At 34.8% G+C, this 20,840-nt stretch overlaps 1 protein-coding gene across 1 annotated transcript; it reads left to right on the top strand.

Moving 5' to 3' along the window:
- Window positions 1–15,959: 15,959 nt before the first annotated feature.
- LOC150096776 (uncharacterized) lies at window positions 15,960–20,092 on the top strand. The gene is made up of 2 exons (XM_090408358.1): window positions 15,960–16,094; window positions 16,790–20,092. Exon 2 carries the CDS (start codon window positions 16,827–16,829, stop codon window positions 17,781–17,783), a length of 957 nt encoding a protein of 318 aa, XP_090264484.1. The 5' UTR covers window positions 15,960–16,094; window positions 16,790–16,826; the 3' UTR covers window positions 17,784–20,092.
- The last annotated feature ends 748 nt before the right edge of the window (window positions 20,093–20,840 follow it).

The raw sequence follows: 20,840 nt of genomic DNA, 5'->3' as shown, positions 1-20,840 counted from the left end.
GGTATATGCCATTGGTGTAGATGATGAAGGTAGTTTCGGTTGGTGGAGACAGAGAGTTGTAGAGTAGGTGCCCTCCCTCTATGAGTCTTTGGACTCCATGGAGGTGTTATGTAATAATAATAATAATAAATCTGACCACAGGCACTCAGTAGGGAAAATTTCTGTAATTCTCGTGTTCAACTTTATTTCCCTTTTTATAGATTTTTATTATGAGAGCCCTACTCTAATCATCTGCAATTTGATTGTCTAACCATGCCTTCTGAATTCTGCATTGCCCACTGTAAAACTCTTATACTGCAATATTTGAACATTTCTGGTCAGATATCATCTACTCAAGCTCCCTTTCCACATTTCAGATTTTTCATGTTTTTTTTCTACTTCAAGTATTGATATGTATTCCTGATTGCATGTGTTGAGTGGTTTCTACCCCCTGTGCTATCACTGCCTGTTTCATTTAGCAATCTTTCAAAGTAATTACTCAAGAAGAGCCTCTGTAGTTCATTCAGTATAGATGAAGCCCTTTGGTCAGAAATACCTGGGTTCATTTCTCTTCTGTAATATGAGGAACGTTTATCTGGTCTCTTCTTTCAACTAAAAGTGAGTTAGCTGGTCTCATATGGAGGTAGAGGGTTTTTCTGCCTGGAAACTCAGTTTTTTTGTCCATCAGAACATCTCTTCTGATGGTAGGGAGATAATAGAAGAAGACAAAATAGCTGAGTTATGGAATGATCATTTTTCAAGAGTATACCATCCAGGAAATATTGCAATGCAAGATGTGACACTGTATGAAGAGATGTAGATAAATTGGAGATCCTTAGGATATTGTAGAACCTTAATTCAAATACAACCATGGGATTAGACAAGATAGCAGTCAGTGTATTATGAGAATGTGAACAAGTTGTATAATTTAAGTATCAACTCTAGGCATCAGGTGCAAGAGAATGAAAAGTGATAAAATAGTCTCAGTGCATAAAGTAGGATACAGAAACAGAGGCAGAAAATTACACACAAATCAGTATCTCAGGAGTGGTGGTTGATATACTGGAGAAGTTGGTAAAAGAAAGTATTCAGGTATGGTGGACAGGAATATATTACTCTATGGTGTTCAATGGTTTTGTAAAAGGCAGGTTTTCGTTAGTAATTTGCTCACTTTTTATAATAAAAGGATAATAATAATAAAAATGAACCTCCATGGCTCAGTCAGTATAGATGAAGTCTTTTGGTCAGAAATACCTGAGTTTGATTCCTGTTCATGATGTGAGGAACCTTTATCTAGTCTCTTTTAAAAGGTGATTTAGCCAGTCTCATATGGAGGTAGAGGGGTTTTTTCACCTGGAAACTCGGGTTTTTTCATCCCTCAGAACAGGCAAACCGGCCCTGTGAACCCCCCCCCCACACACACACGGATCTACAGTCATAAAAGTCATAAAAATATATATATATACTTAATCCCTCATCAGGAGGCTTGACCTGTCCCCCCCCCAAAGGGATGGGAGAGAAAGTGGGAAACCCATACAAATATTATTATTATTACTCCACACATCTAGAATATCTTTATCTCCAGTTTTCATATCACCATTATCATCTCTGATTCCTTTTACAGCACTCTTTCCTCCATTTCTAAGCTTTTTCGATAGCCTACAGAATATTTTCCCACCTTCCTATTTATTTTTTGTTCCTACCAGTCTTCCTGTGACTTTTGTTGAACATTGGAGCTAGTTTTACACATTTCTTTGCTTTCTTACATTTTTCTCTGTATTCTTTTTTTCCTTGACTGCCTATTTAACTTTCTGATTCCACCATGGAGTTTGTTTCAATCCTTATAAACAACTCACCATTTGCCTCTCTGGCTGAAGCAGTCAATTTTTTTTTTCAGGTTTTGTCACTGAATCTTCATGGTTTGAATTTGTTTTCAAACTCTTTCATATTTTCTTGAATGATGTTTGTGTATTTTAGTCTAATACACAATTTGGCTTTAGTTCTCATTTGAAATCTGTTCAACTTTGATTAATTTTAAAACTTTCTTATGCAGTCTTTTTTCGTTATGAAATTCAGTTTATCTTGCTCAAAACTAAATGGTGATCACTTCCAATTTCAGATCCTCTGTATAAGTCCTGAACCAGTAGGGAAACTTCACTATCAACAATAACATAGTCAATGAGACTTTTCTTATTTCTTGCATCTTTTTTCCATGTGAATTTGTGCACAATTTTTATGTTGGAACATTGGAATTAGTCCATGTCCTGAACAGAAATCCAGCAGGTACTTACCATTACTATTAGCTTTACTGTTTTCTCCATATCCCAAAAATTTCTGTATGTCTGGTAATAATTTTCTACTCTGCTGTTTAGATCTCCAACAAGAACAACTTTCTATTTTTTTATTGTGTCAGTTGCATTCTCTAATGTCTCAAAAAATTTCTTTAAGTTTTCTCCATTTATGTAGTGTTCTCCATTTCTCCAGTTATGCAGTTTTGATCTTTAAAGTACTCTATAATCATATCAAAGACTTATAAATAGGGACAATAATTCTTATCTGTACTTGTCAGTTTGTTTCTCAACATTCAAGATCATTTATCTTACTTTCTCCACTTTTGCAATGAGTTCATCTTAGAGTCAATCATTACTCCAGATCAATGCCTCATCAGTTTATTGTAGTACAGTGTGTAATCTTTTCAACCAACCCAAATGCTTACATTTTATGTTAGAATCTTACACTTTGCATGCTGCAGTAGTAACCATTATCCTTTACCCCCAGCATTAATCTGTTTAAATCATTTTGCAGGGGCTCCACCTTTGTTTACTGTCTCTAGTTTAGCGTCATCAGTTAACAAATTGGATAACCTCCCTGCCCACACACACACACCGGTGTTATTAACATATAAATTACGCAGCAGCAGGATTGAAATAATATAAGAAATAGTGCAGATCCCTGTGATATACTACTGATGATTTGCACTCAGTGCGATTCTGTTCCACCATATACTTATTTTTGATGTCTCTATCAGTCACTCCAGTACCCAGAATCAAAATAAGTGAAGAAATGCCTATACACTGCAATAACTTCATTCTTGACAAACTCAAAACAGCACTCAGCAAGCAAAAAACAGGTAAAGCTGCAGGAACTGATGGAATCACAGTCGAAGCCATACTCCATGGTCACAAACAACTACAGAATATTTTCCTCAATATATGCAATAATGCTCTCAGAACAATGAAAATACCTCCTCATTGGAAAGAAGGTATAATCATATTGACACCAAAAAAAGAAACCTACATAAACTGGCAAACTATCATGGAATCACTCTATTACCTATAGCTCTGAAACGTTACAATAAAATGATTCTTAATTTATAGAACCTTATATTTCTCCACTATTAAGGAAAAACCAAGCAGGGTTCCTAAAGAACAGAAGCACATTATAACACATTGACAGTGTAAGAAGATTATTAGGAAGGTTCTTAAGACAAGTATATTCCTCTTATCCTCAATTTCATAGACTTCACAAAGGCATTTTGATTACATTAATAGAATTAACATGTTTATCATTCTTTATCATTATGGTTTTCCTAACAAAATCATTGAAGCAAATGCAGCACCTTATCAAGATTTCCAAGCCTCTGTTCTTGTCAATTGACAGAAAAATTTCCTATAATAACAGGAGTTCTACAAGGAGACAGCTTGGCTCCCTTCCTCTCTATAATAACCCTAGACTACATTTTCAGAATGGTGGAGGACGAATTCAGTGCAACGTTAACAACAAACGATAAACAATTCTGTCTCAGTTACCTCAACTATGCAGATGATATAGTATTAATAGATTCATCTTTATCCAAGGCACTTTGATAAACTATGCCAAGCTGCAAAAATATTTAGATTGACACTTAAATCAAATAAAACTAAAATACTCACAAATATATTATTATTATTAATCCAACCTCCATAGAATCAACAGACTCATTGTGGGAGATTTTCAACTGACAACATATTTATCATATAGAATATCTTAAAATCCTTAGCACTCCTTGCATTAATAACACATTCTGATAATGTGTTCCATTCACTGACAATTCTCCGTGTAAAAAAATCTAATCCTCACACTCCTCTTCACCACACTTTTACAAACTTCCAGGAATGAACTCTGGTTCTTATCCTCTCACCCTCTATTCTTTTATAATCCCCTCTGGATTAATCTGATAAAATCCTCTCACTAAATTAAATGCCTCTATCCTAACACCTCTCTTCCTCCTATCCACCAAACTCTGCAATCCACATTTCTTCAAACTCTCTCCATAGCCAGGTATTCCCAAGTCCTGATATTGTTTAGTCACCTGCATCTGGACCCTCTCCAATGTCTCCACATCACATTGAAAACCAGGTGACCAGATCTTGCATGTTAGACTACTTCTTATCATAGCAGCACTGATGTGCAGCCTTTGGAACACTAGCATCTAAACTTCAAACCATCACTGCCAAATCTCTAATCTCACTCACTTCCTCAGTACACCACTATTGATATAGTACTCAGCCTTATATTTCTGCACTCCAAAATGCAACATCTTACACTTATTGATATTAAAACTATAACCCCACTCTTTTGTCCAAGTAAAAAGTCTATTCAAATCTTTCTGAAGGGAATTAACATCAACAGTACTACTTATAATTCTTCCCAACTTTGCATCATCAGCAAATAACTGAAAATCCCCAGTCAGTCCACATGATATATCATTTACAAGCAAGTTAAACAGCAGGGGTTCAAGAAGAGAACTCTCGGGTATGCTACTAGTTACCTCCTTTTTTTTTGAAACACTATTCCATCATACACAACATGCCAGTGTCATTCAGAGATCCAATCCTTGATCCATCTAACCAATATACTATCTATTCTCATCCTCTGCAGTACATACACCAAATTATTATGTGGTAGTATATCAAACGTTTTTGCAAAGAATATCACTGTATATGATTCTCCCTTATCTAATGCACTTGACACCTTATCATAAAATGCAAGCAAATTATTAAAAGAGGACTTAACCTTTATAAATCCATGCTGACCATCATAAAGAATACTTTACAATGCTATGTCTATCAACCCAATTCTGTATTCTGTTCCTTACAAATCTCTCCAGCACCTTCACCACAACTGCAGTTATACAGACTGGCCTATAGTTAGAGACTTCTGTCTTAGAACCATTGTTGTAGAATGATACTATTTTGCCTTCTTTTCATTCCTTAGGAACCCTACCCACTGTAAGACTTTCAGTACATAACCAGGTCAAGGGTATAACCAACTGTGATGCACATTTCTTAAGAATACGTGGTGATACGTCATCCATTCTCACAGCCTTAATCATATCTGACCCAACCAACATCTGATACATCTGTTTCTTTCACTTCTAATTCTCCTAATATTTGCCTCTCTTCTATATATTGCACTGGATCATTTACACCAGTATGACATATGCTAATAAAGTGCTCATTCAATAATTCCAGTATATCCTTTGCATCTGTCAGTCTGCTGTCATGACTATCCACCAATGTTAATCTGCCATAATTATTCTTCCTCTTGCTTGTCATATAGCAGAAAAATTCCCTCGAGTTAGCCTTGTCTGACCAGTCAATCTCTTCTCATATTGCACCTTTTCTTTCTTTACCATGCTCGTCACCTTTCTAGCCTGCACTTTATATTCTTCATGGATCTGATCACCACCAACTGTCTTATATCTCCTCCTCCATAACATTTTCTTTTCCAGAGAACAGTGAGATCAAACAAGCACAGCTTGCTTGATCTCACTGTTCATCGATTTCACTCCTATTCTGTTTACTCACTTAACCCATGGTATGCAGTCATGCATTACTTTTATCAAATGCTGCATTGCAAGTTTCCATGCATTGTCAACATCTTTCCCACTAAGCTCATCTACCCAACATAATGAGGCTAAATAACTACAGAGCTTCCTATAATCACCTACTTTATACTTCCACATGTATCCATTTTTTGGCAGTGACCTTTTTCTTGTTTTAACACTTCCCAAACAAGCAACTCATGATCATTCTCAATAACCAGTGGCAGTGTGAACACTTCATTAACAACTACATCTTGTGAAGTTTTCACCAAATCCAAAACATTAAAAGCTTTAGTTGTTTCAATCACATGCTGCTTAAGATACTTATCTCTAAATAATTCCACAAACTCGCTCTCCTTGTTCCCACACACTATCTTCTCCTTTTAGTCTGTATTCCTGTAATTAAAGTCTGCCATCAAGATCACCTTCTTTACCATGCTTGTCACCTTCTTAATCTATAGAACCTTATATTTCTCCACTATTAAGGAAAAACCAAGCAGGATTCCTAAAGAACAGAAGCACATTATGATTATAATTACAACACATCACATGACCAACTGATTTGCCTAAACATTTCACAATTGGTATTCTCTGTATTCCCTGGCCTGTAACAGCATCCTATCAGATATACTAACCTGTTTATTTCAACTTCGCACCACTCAGATTCAAAATCTGTGCATGCACTCACTACCAACTTCAATGTTTCTGGACACAATTCCTCTTCAGTCATTAATAGCATTTCCCCTTCTCTTTACACATTTCTATCCTTCTGGAAAATTATATATCCTTCTAATTCTGTTCTCAACATCACATCCTCCTCAGACAACCAAGTTTCACTTACTCCAATTATTTTTGGGCATACCGTCTCAATCAATGCAACAAACTCAGCTCTCTTGTTTCAAATACTCCTTACATTTGTGTATAAACATAAATAATATAAAACATAAATATAGTACAAGGTTCCATCATTACAGAACAAAACCAACTTTTAGAAAAAGTAGAAGACTTCCAATATTAGGCTCAAATATAAATAATACTGTAAATGACGTAATATTAAGAAAATATAAACTCTCAGTCAACACAGGAATCTAAAAAATATATGGAAATCATCCATCATTACCTTGGAAACAAAAATTAGGCTTTACAAAGCAACCTCTCAGGCTAATTTCTTATATGGTGGAGAGACGTGGAACCTTTCAACCCAAAAAGCAATAAAAACCATTAATAGCTTTAATACAACATTCTTAAGACTGTTACTGGAGACTCATATTTGTAATTCCACTATTTTAGAAGAAGCAAACTAAAAACTCCTCATTGAAACCCAATGCAGACATCAACTTGATTGGCTTGGACATCAACTGAGACATCCTCCTTCTCCATAGTTTGACATCTTAGTTTTATATGTCCCCTCAAATGGAAAAGATGGAGAGAAAGACCAACTAAGCAATTCTGGTACTGTATTCCCCTTATCAGCACAGATACTCTCTCTCTCTCCACAAGAAGTAACTCAGCTGGCTCGAAACAGAGAAGCCTGGAAAGCTACATGTAATAATTAAGTTTTTCTTATTCCTATTTATTTAGTTTGTTTCCGTATTTATAAATTGTAAATTGTAAATAAACCATGATGATGATGATCAGTCACTTTCTTCCCGATATTGCCATTTTCACAATCAACCATTTGCTCCAGTTTATACACCTGGATATCTGTGCAGTATTCTATCAGCCCATGCAAAGACTATCAGTATCATGTAAATTTTTCCTTTATTATAAAAAGTGATGAATGTATGAATGTATGTTCCTCTGTAACCATTACTGAATTCTGAACTAACCAACTTTTCTGGTACATTACCTACCGAATATCAACTAATAAAATCTTATTTATTAGCAGTTTTAAATTAAATTAAATGAATTAATTTTTTTTGCAGAGAAACAGGAAAACATCCATATTTACAATAATTCTTACTTATATTTGCTTATTTTCTTTATGTGTAGCTTGTCATATTGCATACAGAGTTGATAGCTTTATGTTTTTGAAACTTCTTTGATTACTCTCTCATGCTAACATTGTATTAACAGTGCACTGATTTTTCTAAATACCTCATATTTAATAATGTTTCATGAGGTAAATTTTAATATTTTATGCCCTTATCAAAGCTCTCAGAGCAAAAAAAAAACTGTATTTCTAATGACTGTTTATACAATTATAGGTGATAAACTTTTAAAATTAGAAGAATTTAAATCAATAAAAGATGAATTAGATAATAAAGTTGAAGAGCTTAAAAACAAACTGACCAATGAGCATCAAACATATATAGAGCAAGTCAAAGCTGTTGAAGAAAAGGCTGTTTTAGATAATGAAAGGTTTGTATATGCTTTATTCTCCGATTTGTTTAAGGTATTCCTCACTTCTAAGTTATTTAAACTTCAAGCAAAAGAGAATTTCTATATCACTTATATTTTACACATATGCTATTGAGTAACATTTGCATTCTGTATGATGTATATAAGGTATATAAATGGATTATTTATATAAGAAATAGAAATAGAGTGGTGTGAGCAAATATCAAAATAGTGAACTGGACAATGATATTTATTTCTGCCTATGGTCCTACTGAGGTAGAAGTGGAGGAAGTTTTTGAGACTTAGAGAAAGTAACTGACACAATGAAAAAAGAAAAGTTGGTCCATGTTAGAGATCTAATTAGCAGAGTAGAAAATGATTGTCAGATATACAGAAATATTTTGGGAAAATTTGGAGAAAAGAGCAAAGTGAATAATAATGGCAAATACCTGTTGGATTTCTTCTCAGGACATGGACTAGTTATTACAAGCACAAGCACAATCTTCCAACATAAAAATGTGCATAAATTCACATGGAGAGAAGAGGCAAGGAAAAAGAAAAGTCTCATTGACTATTATTATTATATCACACCTCCAGGGAGTCCAAAGACTCATCAAAGGAGGACATCTACTCTACAGCTCCTGCCTCACTACTCCACCAACCTTCATCATCTAACACTAATGCCAACTACCACCACAAGTACTTTCACAGACAATCACAAACATCCATGCCCAAGGCGAGATTCGAACCCGCAGCCTTTTGGCTGGAGAGCAGATATGCTAACCACTCGGCTAACCATGTTTTCCCAGTGGTGCAGGACACTAGAGTGTACAGAGGTTCCTAGTGAATAATTTAGTTTGTGCTCTTAGAGAATACAAAAGACAAACGTAAGAAAGCTAAACACTGTGGTCAGCTTTAACAACACAATGCTGCAGCACCAAGATTTCCCTAAAGACTACAGACTAAAATTCGCACATATTATTATAGTAAAAATGAAAGAGTTTAAGAACAGGGCCAAACCTTAGAAATTCAGTGGCAAGCCCTGAAGAAAACATTGATTGATTCCACCAGAGAGACATGTGGTGAGGTTGTCTGCAAGGATAGAAAAATCAGAACTCCATTGTGAACACAGTAAGTTAAAGAAACAATTAAGGAAAGGAAGAAAGCATATCGAAAGTTCCTGGTGAATAAGTTATCTTGTTCTCTAGAGAATACAGAGACAAATATAAGAAAGCTAAACACTGTAGTCAACTTTAACAACACAATGCTGCAGCACCAAGATTTCCCTAAATATCTGGGTGTTATGTTGATTAGAACACTAGCTTTCAAATGACATCTGGAGAATCTCTCTTTAAAGAATAGAACCCATAATAACATCATACAAAAACTGTGTGGCTCTACATGGGGTTCTTCTGCGATATTCCACGTTGGCCTTAGTCTACTCTGCGGCAGAATGTTGTTCACTAGCATGGCTAAACAGTCCTCACATCACTCAATTCACAAATAAATGCAGCGATGAGGACAATAACAGGTTGTGTCAAATCCATTCCCCTCTACTGGCTTCCAACTTTGAGCAGTATTGCACCAACGAACCTACACAGACAAAATGCTCTAGTAAAAGAATACAAAAAAATAAACAGCCCTGTTACATGAAGATCTCCCATATATAAATATGAATCACCTTAAATCCCGACAGACTCCACTAATACTGGCTGAAGAACTAGTAATTAGCAATTTCAATTTCGAAATGGCTAGAAACTTGGAAAGAAAAATCGCCACCAGACTTAAACAAGTATATCCTTCCCAACCAAAATCCAAAAGGGATTGAGTTTCCACATCATCTATGGAAAAGCCTAAATAGGATATGCACAGGATATGGTATCTGCACAGACAGCTTACACAAGTAGGGAAGGTCACCTGCTTCCCAATGTGACTGTGGGGCCATAAACCAAATCATCTGGCACATTGTGGAAGACTGCAGCATAAGAGCCTACCCTAGTGACCTGAGAGACTTTTTTCAGGCAGATCTTTCATCTCTTGATTGGCTATCTGACCTAGACTTAAAATTTTAGACTTTTTTTTTTTTACCTGATATTTGTATATGTGCATTACTTGTCTCATTTTTATGGTCTGCACAAATATGTATTTATATATTCTGATGTCATGTGTCTTTATTATGCCATACGCTAAATAAATAAAATAAATGTGTAAAACTTGCTAAACAAAGTGATGGGAAGAACATAGAAAATAAACATCAGGAAGGTGGCAAGATATTCTGGGGGTTGATGAAAAGTTCAGAAATGGAGGAAAGAGTGCTGTAAAGGGAAATACTCATGATAAAGATCACATGAAAACTGGAGAATAAGTTATCCTTAACGTATGTAGTAATTACTTCTAAACATTGCTAAATGAAACATCACTCATAGCCAAGTGGTAAAAACACTGAAAATGCATGCAATCAGGAATATATATCCATACCCGAAGTAGAAAAAGCCATCAAAAGCCTGAAATGGGGAATAGGAACAGCAGTAGATGATAGTAGACCAGAAATGCTCGAGCATCGCAGTAAAAAAGTCTTACAGTGGCTGCTCTGCATTGTTCAGCAGGCCTCAATAGAGGGCCATCCAGATGAGTGGAGTAGAGCTCTCATAGCACCCATATACAAAAGGGAATAAAACTAATTTATTATTATAATAATAATAATTTGTTATTAATATTATAATAACAATTATTAATAAAAACCTTATTATAATAATAATAGTAATAATAAATCTTACAGAGGTACTTCCATACTGAGTGTTCCTGGTAAGATTTATAATTATTATTCAGGCCTCCATGGAGTGAAGAGACTCATCGTGAGCGGTCCTTCCTAGGAAACACAGAATATATCACACCACTACTTGAACTCACTGACTGTTCTTGCTCTCATCACTCTATCAAGCAATGCATTCCATGGTTCAACCAGCCTCCATACGAAGAAACCACTAATCTTCCTCTTGCTCACAGCTTCCTTTCGTAACTTCCAAGGGACAGCAACAATTTACAGTGACAGTAGAAGCACTATAGACGGCATAAAAAACCAGAACAACCATATTGTATTAATAGAACAGACAAGAAATCTGGTTCGAAATCTCACTTTAGAGGGATGGGAAATCAAGTTCTGCTGGGTGAAAGCACATATTTGAATAGCAGGAAACGAGAGTGCGGATCAGTTGGCTAAAGAAGCAGCTAGAAACGAATGGCTAGAAAGAAACAAATTTTCAGAAATTCTCGAAATCTGCTATAAAAAGACTTGCAGAAGAGAAAAGCCTAGACAGGTGGGAAGAAGGATGGAAAACATCAAAAAACAGATCAACAAAAAAAGAATTCTTTCCTAGCATCGGAAGCAGACTCCGGCTGAAAACACACGCCATTTCTCCAGGTTTAACCACGCTACTAACGGGACACGGAAAACTAAGACACAGATTCCATATCCTGAAATCACCTTTATGCATGTCCAGTCCACACCTATACTTTACGACTCTCAGCTATTGGACTCCATCCATATGCCCCTAATACAACACGTCATCACTTCAGAAGACACGTGGCCAGTGTCAAAACAGAGACTCATCGAAAAGTATAACATAGAATTAATTAAATTTGCTAATAAAATCAACTTCCAGTCCTTGTGATCTAACATAGATATTGATATTATGTGAATTATACTGTATAGTGTTAATATATGTATATATAAAACTATAAATGTAAATATGAAAATTGTTACAAAATATAAATATAAATGTTAATCAGTGCTTGTAAGTACATGTAATAAGCATTATATTGCAATGGAGCATGTAGGAATAAATTTCCTCCTGGTGGGGTTACTATTGGGAGGAAAACGCAAAAAAAAAAAAAAAGAAAGAAAGAAAACACGTACTTTACGTACGTATATATGTATACGTATAAAACGTGTGTGTGTGTATATATATATATATATATATATATATATATTAGCTAACATCTTTTTTGAAGATTTCGAACAAAAGGCAATCTCCTCAGCTACTCTTAAACCAATTTGGCTAAGATTTGTAGATGACATATTTGTTATCTGGGACCATGGCACCGATAACCTTCAGTCTTTTTTTAAATCATTTAAACAACTTCCACCAAGATATCAAATTAACAATGGAGGTTGAAGAAAATTTCTGGACGTAAGACTTACTAAGTCATCTGATTCTATTAAAATATCAATCTTTAGAAAATCTACACACACAGATAGATACCTGCATGCGTCCTCACATCACTATCCTGCACAGAAAGTGGGTATCATCTCAACCCTAGTACATCGTACTAGATCTATACTGTCAGGTGATGAAGATCTAAAAAATGAACTACAACATCTACAAAGAACCTTCACAAAGTAATGGCTACTCGTCGAAAACTATTAATAACCACCGCCATCAAAACAACTCAGAAACACAAGACAATCCAAAAGGTTATATCTCCTTAATATATATAAATAAAACCCACAAGGACATTTACATTTAAAAGATAGGTGAGTGGGTTATTACTATTGATATCAGTTAGTGTAGAAACGCGTGAAAACAATGGTTATAATAATGTTCCCATGTAGAGTTTGAAGTTATCTGGTAAGAAGTGAGCCTGAAAAGATGAAATATATGATGTGGGGGTTGCAATAGACATAGCGTTCAGTTTCAGGGGACGACGAAATACTCTTAAAATTATCCTGATGATCTAAACGAGTGATCATTGTGAGTTGCTTTAACTACACCACCGCCCTAGACATCTATAGCCGTCAAGGTTATAATGGATGAGAAGTGCATATTAAAATAGTAATACCATTGATATTACATTGAACTAAATCATGTATACGAAGCGTATGAAAATGCGTATTTAACTACATTGACCGGTTAAGTGGTTAATTATCCAAACATCGATTGTGTAGAAGAGAAATCGCATGATAAGAAATGCAGTAGAATTTATTCAGTTCTTGAGAGAAACCATTCTTAAGAAGCATGTGATAGAACTCGAAGTCAAGGAATGTTAGATTTGTTTAGAAGTCTCTGGTAAGAGTATGACCATTTTTCCACCAGTTGGCGACAGTGATAATGCCATCCTCTCCTGGGAAGTAGATAATTATATTGATGTTCCAATGAGAACATGTTACATGCTAAACTACAAAGCTGAAATTGTTTAAAGGGAAAGATATAAGGAATGAAAGGGTCCCTTTAAAAAGGGACCATTTCAAAATGTACAGGAGGCAGCATATAAATGTATCGCTAGAATTCGAAGAACGGATGTGAAAAATTGTTAAAGAAGAAACATAAGAAAAAGAAAATTAACGTGGAAGGAATACTGAGAATAAGAGGAGTTAGGAAATATTATAAATCACAGGCTAGAATAGCAACCACTGTTGTAAGAGAAAGATACATCCGTATATGAAAAGAAATTGGCTATGCAGGCTAAAGGCAATGCAAAAGAATTTTATCATTATTCAGCAAGTTAAAGATAGAATGCCTGTGGAAGATTAACTTTACGGAATGCAGGTGATGCTCAAGTGCAGAAGCTAATGAGATTGTTCTATTAATGAGTGTGTAACTTTCAAACGTATATCAACCAGGTGTATGTAACATGGTGCACAGTGCTACTGCTACATCGAATGGAGAGTTAGACGTACAGGAAAATGAGTTGAATACGTTTGCATCGCTGAAAAGACTTCGACGATAGGAACAGATGGTATATCACCATGATTGAGAAAGACATGTTCAACCGAATTGGCTAGGCATGTTTGTATAACTTGAATCTCAGCACAAGACTGATGCCACAGGAACGGAAGGAATGTATTATAATTCTTAAAGACTCATCGTGGGAGATCTAATCTTTGCACATACTCGTAATCTATCACACCCCTTCTTGAACCGATTAACAGACAAAGCACTTACTCTGGCAATTCATTTCACTCATTCCTAACTGTCCAAGCAAAAAATCTAGTACTCACACCCGTGCCAACCACACCTTTATTCAACTTCCAGGGAAGACCCCTTATTATGATCCCTCTAGCCAAATGCTGAAATATTTTCCCTCCACCAATCTTATGAAATCCTTTAAGCAACTTAAATGTTTCTATCATATCTCCTCTTTTTCTCCTATCAACCTGCAATCCACACACCTTCAATCACTCCACATACTGAACATTCCATAGGCCACTGGCCATCTTTGTCACTTGCTTCTGAATCCTATTCATTGTTAACTCATCCCCAAGAAACCCAGGAGACGAACGAACTTGAGCACAGTAATCCAGGTGCTGGACGTATCTAGAGGAATTATAAAGAAGAGTAACTCGTTTATCTATACATGTCAATGTTTTCTCAAATAGCCACGTATTCTTATGAGCTACCTTGGAACATCTCCTCTAAATTTTAACCCTATGTTAAAGTTTCGAGGACACATTAAAATTAACCTCTTAACCTCTGTCTTCATCTATTTCCTGGAGCAGAGTGCCATCAAAGGGATACACAGTTTGTAATCTATTTATCTCAAAATGCATAACTTTGCATTTCTCCACATTACACCGATACCCATTATTGTTTGCCCATATAACAGCCTATTTAAATCGCCCTAAAATCTCTCCACATCGCCTCGATTAACTATTACTCTACCTAATTTCATCAGCAACCAACCGAATATTTCCTTTCTGATTATTTCCTCTATGATTTATGTACAAATTATACAGCAATCTCCCCATCACCGAAACCTTGAGGCGCACCACCACTAGTCACATGTTTCTCCTTCATTTCCTCCTCTCCATTTACCACATTTTGATATCTGTCCAGCAGCCACACTGTTATTCGCTTAACCAGTGTCAAATCCATCCCCATTGTAATTTGCGTAACAGAGTTCCGTTTAGTATTCTATCAAACGCAATAGCATAATCCAGTAAAATCATTGTGTAGCTATTTCCTTTATCGAACTCAGCTGTTACTCTGTTATAAAAAGTTGGTAAATTACTAAGGCTTGACCCTTTACAAAGTCATCTTGCCTATCATAGAGCATCATATTCTTATCCACCCATTCTTTAATTCTCGTCTTGATCAATTTTTCTGGTACTTTTACGCCTGCGATACTGATTGGCCTATAATGTGCTAGTGGAATCTTAGAGCCTTCCTCATGAAAGGGAATTATTTTTTCCTCTTTCCTCTCCATTGGAACTCTACCAGAGCTCAGAATTAAATTAAAGAGCGTAAGCCAAGTCATTGCCAGTTCCCTTGCACATTCTCGCTAAACCCCTAGCTGAATGATAATAAAACAAATATGGATTTACAATCACTGAATAGAAGTTAAAAAAGAAAACATTTCAGTAACTTATTTGCATCCAAAAGTTTGTAAAATATATTATATTTTTTAAGTTCAGTCATCCGGAGACGCAAATGCTTTGAAGTATCAAATATCATCAAGAATGATATGCCATTTGAATAATTTCTAAACCCAACTCGATGAAACATTTCATGGAATATAATATCCCCTTTTTAATGAGAAAAACATCGAAGTTATATAGAAAGAAAAAGAAACATTTTCAGCGTTTTAAAAAAATGACCAATACAAATCATAAGGCAGGTAACTGTACTAAACTATGTGCTGCATATTTGTTTCTTTCAAAATATGATTGAGTGCACTTCGCATGATGTTATGCATGTTATTTTTCCTGCTGAAAACGGAAACTTCCTGTTGAGCTCCAAGGTAGTCACTTCCGGCTTTCGCAATAGTAACACACCCTGTGACGTCAAAAATAAACTAGCTACTGAAAACCAATATAAATAAGACTTACAGCAACCACTAAATACTTTACACACGGAATCAGAGTAAAGAAGTTGCGTCATTGTAAGAAGAAAGAAAGGCTTGCAGTGAAAAAGTATGTTTGAATTTTTAATTATACTATTTTAAGAAAAATCCAACCATTGCGCTATGCTGAGGTACGTGAAAATGCAGTAGTAGATTAACTTTTCGGTTAATCTACTACTGTAATCGACGACTGAAAGCGTATGCATAAATACTACAATGTTAAATTAATTAACATATTTTCAGATTAAATAAAAGTGAATGATTGTATATTTTAGATTAGCTGAAAGTGGAATACATTCTTTATTATTCAGAGTTCGTATTACTGAACAGCGTGTTTATAGATGACATTTCCCCTCCATTATATTTTGTAAGTGTTGCTAGCATCTTTGTTTGCAGACTGTGAAATAAAGTAGATGCTTGCTTTATCCAATATTGTAGAATGATCATTGCAGAATGATCCATACAGAATTCAATTGCAAAATGGTCACTGCAGAATTCTGTTGTAGAATGATTATTCTGCATTTCTATTTGTAATGTTAATAATATTGAATTTATCTTATCATTTCTCTGTGTGTTTTATTTACATTAAATTATATTTTATATAATTCAAAGTTATTTCAACTTTCATTTTGAAATAAATATTATTTTTATATTTATGTTCTTCCTGGTTTTTTAATACTGGATGCTTTATTATTGTTTTATTTGTACAACTGTTTATTACTGTTTTTTAAATGATGCAAATGACTATGCCTTGTTTCATTGCAGATTACTGAATAAACTTCAACGACGACTGTTATTTAAAATGAAGAGTCCCATATGTAAATTATATGTCGGTCTGCTTTTTTTTACCATTGCAATTTCACAAAACACCAATGGACAGTCAACAGAGAACGGCGAATCTGGGTGCAACATGAGATGTGAGAATTCCACGTGGCAGTTCTGTGGATGTGACTCCAACTGTGCAATATTTGATGACTGTTGTTTAGACTCCCCATTCCTTGATAATACAAAATCACAGAAAGCAAACGCTACATGCATCCCTCTTGACACAGGATATGTTTTTGTAATACAGTCTTGCATGCCAAATTGGTCTGGAGAAAAAATATTTCGAGATCTGTGTGAAACCAATTACGATGAGCAAGATCCTATGGGATCACTTCCAGTGACAAATGCAAAGAAAGGAATCACATATAAAAACTGTTATTGTGCAACTTGTAACCAAGACCTAGACACGGTCCCTTGGAATATTAGTGTTCTTTGTGATGTTCCTTTAGGGTTTCCCATTTTTGACAACGACTCAATGCGTCGATTCGTTTTAGATAATATTACTTACAATGAGACTTATCAGTCTTGGGGTATACGCATCGAAAGTGAAACGTTTGAAATCTGTACTTTAACGTACAGATTTCCCGCTTCTATAAAAGAATCTATTAGATATTGTATCCCTGGTGTAATATCGAGTTGTTCGCCAACTTGGAAAGACGACGTCACAAATCAAAAATGCAGTTCTTACCAGGAAGTGATATACAACTCACCCAACTATTATGAGAAATACAGAAACATCCATTGTGCTCAGTGCAACTATGCTAACATTACAGATCCTGTTTGTGCTGGATTTGAATTTGCTAGCAGCATTCGCTACCCAAGTTTTGAGTTAACTGTTGGTGCTAACGAGACCAGCCATGAATGTAAAAATGATGAAAGTTACGATCCTTTCTTAAAAAAATGTTTAATTGACGCATGTGGTGTTCGGAATTAGTACGTTTTAAATGGAACCTATGTTCGTGCAAATTAATTATCCACCGAATCAAACTGGATTCAATACTTGGTTACTGCACCATTAGTGTTGCTTAGTTTAAGTTTTGTTATAGTTTCTGTAAATCATGAACTACTTCGCTCATATATTATGAATATATATCATGCTATATTACCTATAATGTCCCGTTTGAGGTATATTGAGGTATTTTACTTATTGTATCAGGTATACATTGTATATCTTATATTGTGGTACAATGACTTTATGGCTATTTTGTATTCGAAATATTATTTTATTATAAATCTTGGACCAGAATATGTCTATTTCATCGTTCTGTCTGGTCCCTTATGATTACAGCATGAGGCAACTGAGCAATATATATATATATATATATATATATATATATATTGCAATTTTATAAACTTGGTTTTAATCCTTTCTCCCAAGTAAGCAAACAGACAAGTAAGTCAAATTTGCGCCCGAACTATGTTCAGGTCTGAGGCAACTCGTGGTAAAGGTGAAGTAAGCTCTGATCACTTTCCCTTAGTATCCCCCCTAATGCAACGCACTTCCCCTGCGGAGATGTAGTATGACGCTATGCATTAAAGGAAAGGGCCACTACCCAGACCGGTTTCGACCTTTATTAAGTTCTCGTCAGTGGGAGCCAGACCCAGAAATGCCAAGGTTCAAGTAATGAAGAGCTTATAAAATTTACCTATTCAAGTTGCCACAAGGTGCTTTGACCTTATTAAATAAAAATCTCAGGATAGTATATGCTGTATTTTATATTAGTTTAAGCCAAAACAGAATAGTTTAGTGATTAAATCCAACATTACAAGCCTGTACTTCTTTCATTCTAGGATTTACCTACTGACGAGAAGCATTGCGGTAAGGTGAGCATTTAATATTAGATCAGAAAGTAAAATAGGTTCTCCATTTTTCTTAAAAAAGGCTGTGTAGGTTTCTTCCTAGTTATTTAGTTTTAATCCTTCAACAATCTGTTAGTTGCTTAGGGCAGTAACTCCAAATTCATAATCGCTTCTATGTAATTTTAAATAACATTAGATTCCATCATATAATCAAATGTATAAATTGTTCATTTATTGATACATCAGATATTTTATTTTTCCATAATCATGTGTTTAATGATTATGGAAAAATCATTAAACATATGTATCACCCTTTGAGGTGCATTTCTTGGCCATGAATTTCAGTGTGTATTTTATCATCTTCTCGAAGTCATAATTAGCTTGAATCCAAGAGGAAAATGCCATCATATTAATTTTTGACTATGTCAGTAATAGTATGGAGACTTGAGTAATAGTATTCTGACACGAAAGTAAAGTATAAAGACTTTGTAAACGTATCAAAGACAGTTCCTTAGTCTTTAATTTATACTCAACAGAAATATAAACTAAGTGAAAATCTAGTGAACTTTAATATTGCTATGAGACATTTGATGTATATTATATAAAATTGACAGAAATACCATACAGTACAATTGTGGAAAATAATGTGCGTTAGTCCATATGTTATCACTTTTGCAAATATATCAGTGAAAAAACGTATTGAGAATGTCATAATGAATGTTTTGACAGTCACGTTTCTATAGTTAAAGGAAAACATTCATATGAAGCATTTACTCACTAATTCTTCATATATTATCTTATTAGTAATATGTCAGAAATATTATTTACCTTTGAAATATGGTTAATTTAATCTTAAATTAATATTGACTCTAATTTAAGTTTACTAAATTAAATGAAGCCATTATTGAATTTATGTAAATATATAGTTAATAAGTTAATAACTTCATACAACAATTAGTAGTTACAGAAAATGAATATATAGTGTGTATTCTAATGAATATGTAAGCTGTTCTAAATAAACCGAATAAATCACATAAAGAAAAAATGTCTTTGTTCAAAACAAAAAAAAATATAAATATTGGAATCCTTTTTAGAGGTTTTTTATCCTTAATTAACAGGAACACATTTTCCATTTCTAATTTCATAATTTTCTATGCCACAAGTAAGTTTTATGCATCTTTTTGAAATTGGATCACATGTTTTCCCATCAGGACATTCTCTTCTTGTGGTATCCCTATTTCTGTTATATATATAAAAAACTGATTAATAGATACTAGATAACGATATGATACATTAGCTGTAAAACGTCGTGTAAAACAAATGCATTCATATGCTTTCACATTATTACACATAGCACAATGCACATTCTTATAGATGCTATAGTAAAATCGACGTATGACCAATGCTTGGTAGGCATTACGCTTGTGACGAGTTTCGTCATTTGTCCAAGATGGATCACAATCTGATATAACGTTAGGGTTGCAATACCTGTGATATTTTGAAAGATGTGAAGGAATCTCCAATGATAAAGAACATGTATGAAATTCAGGTTCTCCTGTTTTTATTCCTAAGCCATATTCCCCTCATTTCTTAAGAGGTATTGTAATAGGTTAAGTTCTCTAAACAGAACTGAGCGGTGGTATTTTTATCATGTTGAAATAGCACCCCCCCCTTAAGTATGACATTCAATGACTAAGCTCCCTGTTTCTGTGTCCAAATCATCATTACAAAGTGCACAATATTTGTTTCTGTAAGTGATTTTCCTTCTTGTATTTATTACTGGAATTCCCCCTACGGTAACAAATTTCCTGAAATTGGCATAATTACACAAAAAGGCGACTTTTTCGTCTCCATACCAACCAGGTCCGCAGCTATCTATCATATGAATCGAACTGTTATTTAGCGTTATACAACTTGCACGTGTCTCTCTTCCAGTGCTGTTTCTGTACGGTGAATCAACACAACATTCTCCGCATTTTGAGCAAAATTCATCACACATGTTTCTTTTGATCTATCGACTGTAAAATTGCAAATATCGAGTGGTTCGCAAGAAACATAAAGATATTTTAACTCCTCATAACTAACGTCCACATTTAAACTACAGGAAATCCTTAATACGAAAATCAGCATCAGCAAATTAATATTTTTCACAGCCATGCTAGCGAGAATGGTCATGCTCTCGATGGCAGAA

Source organism: Typopeltis vanoorti, chromosome 18 (genome assembly GCF_054136105.1).
Source record: "Typopeltis vanoorti isolate ZY-2024b chromosome 18, IOZ_Tvanoo_1.0, whole genome shotgun sequence".
NCBI classification, from domain to species: Eukaryota; Metazoa; Arthropoda; class Arachnida; order Uropygi; family Thelyphonidae; genus Typopeltis; species Typopeltis vanoorti.
This window is presented reverse-complemented; position numbering and strand designations above follow the sequence as displayed.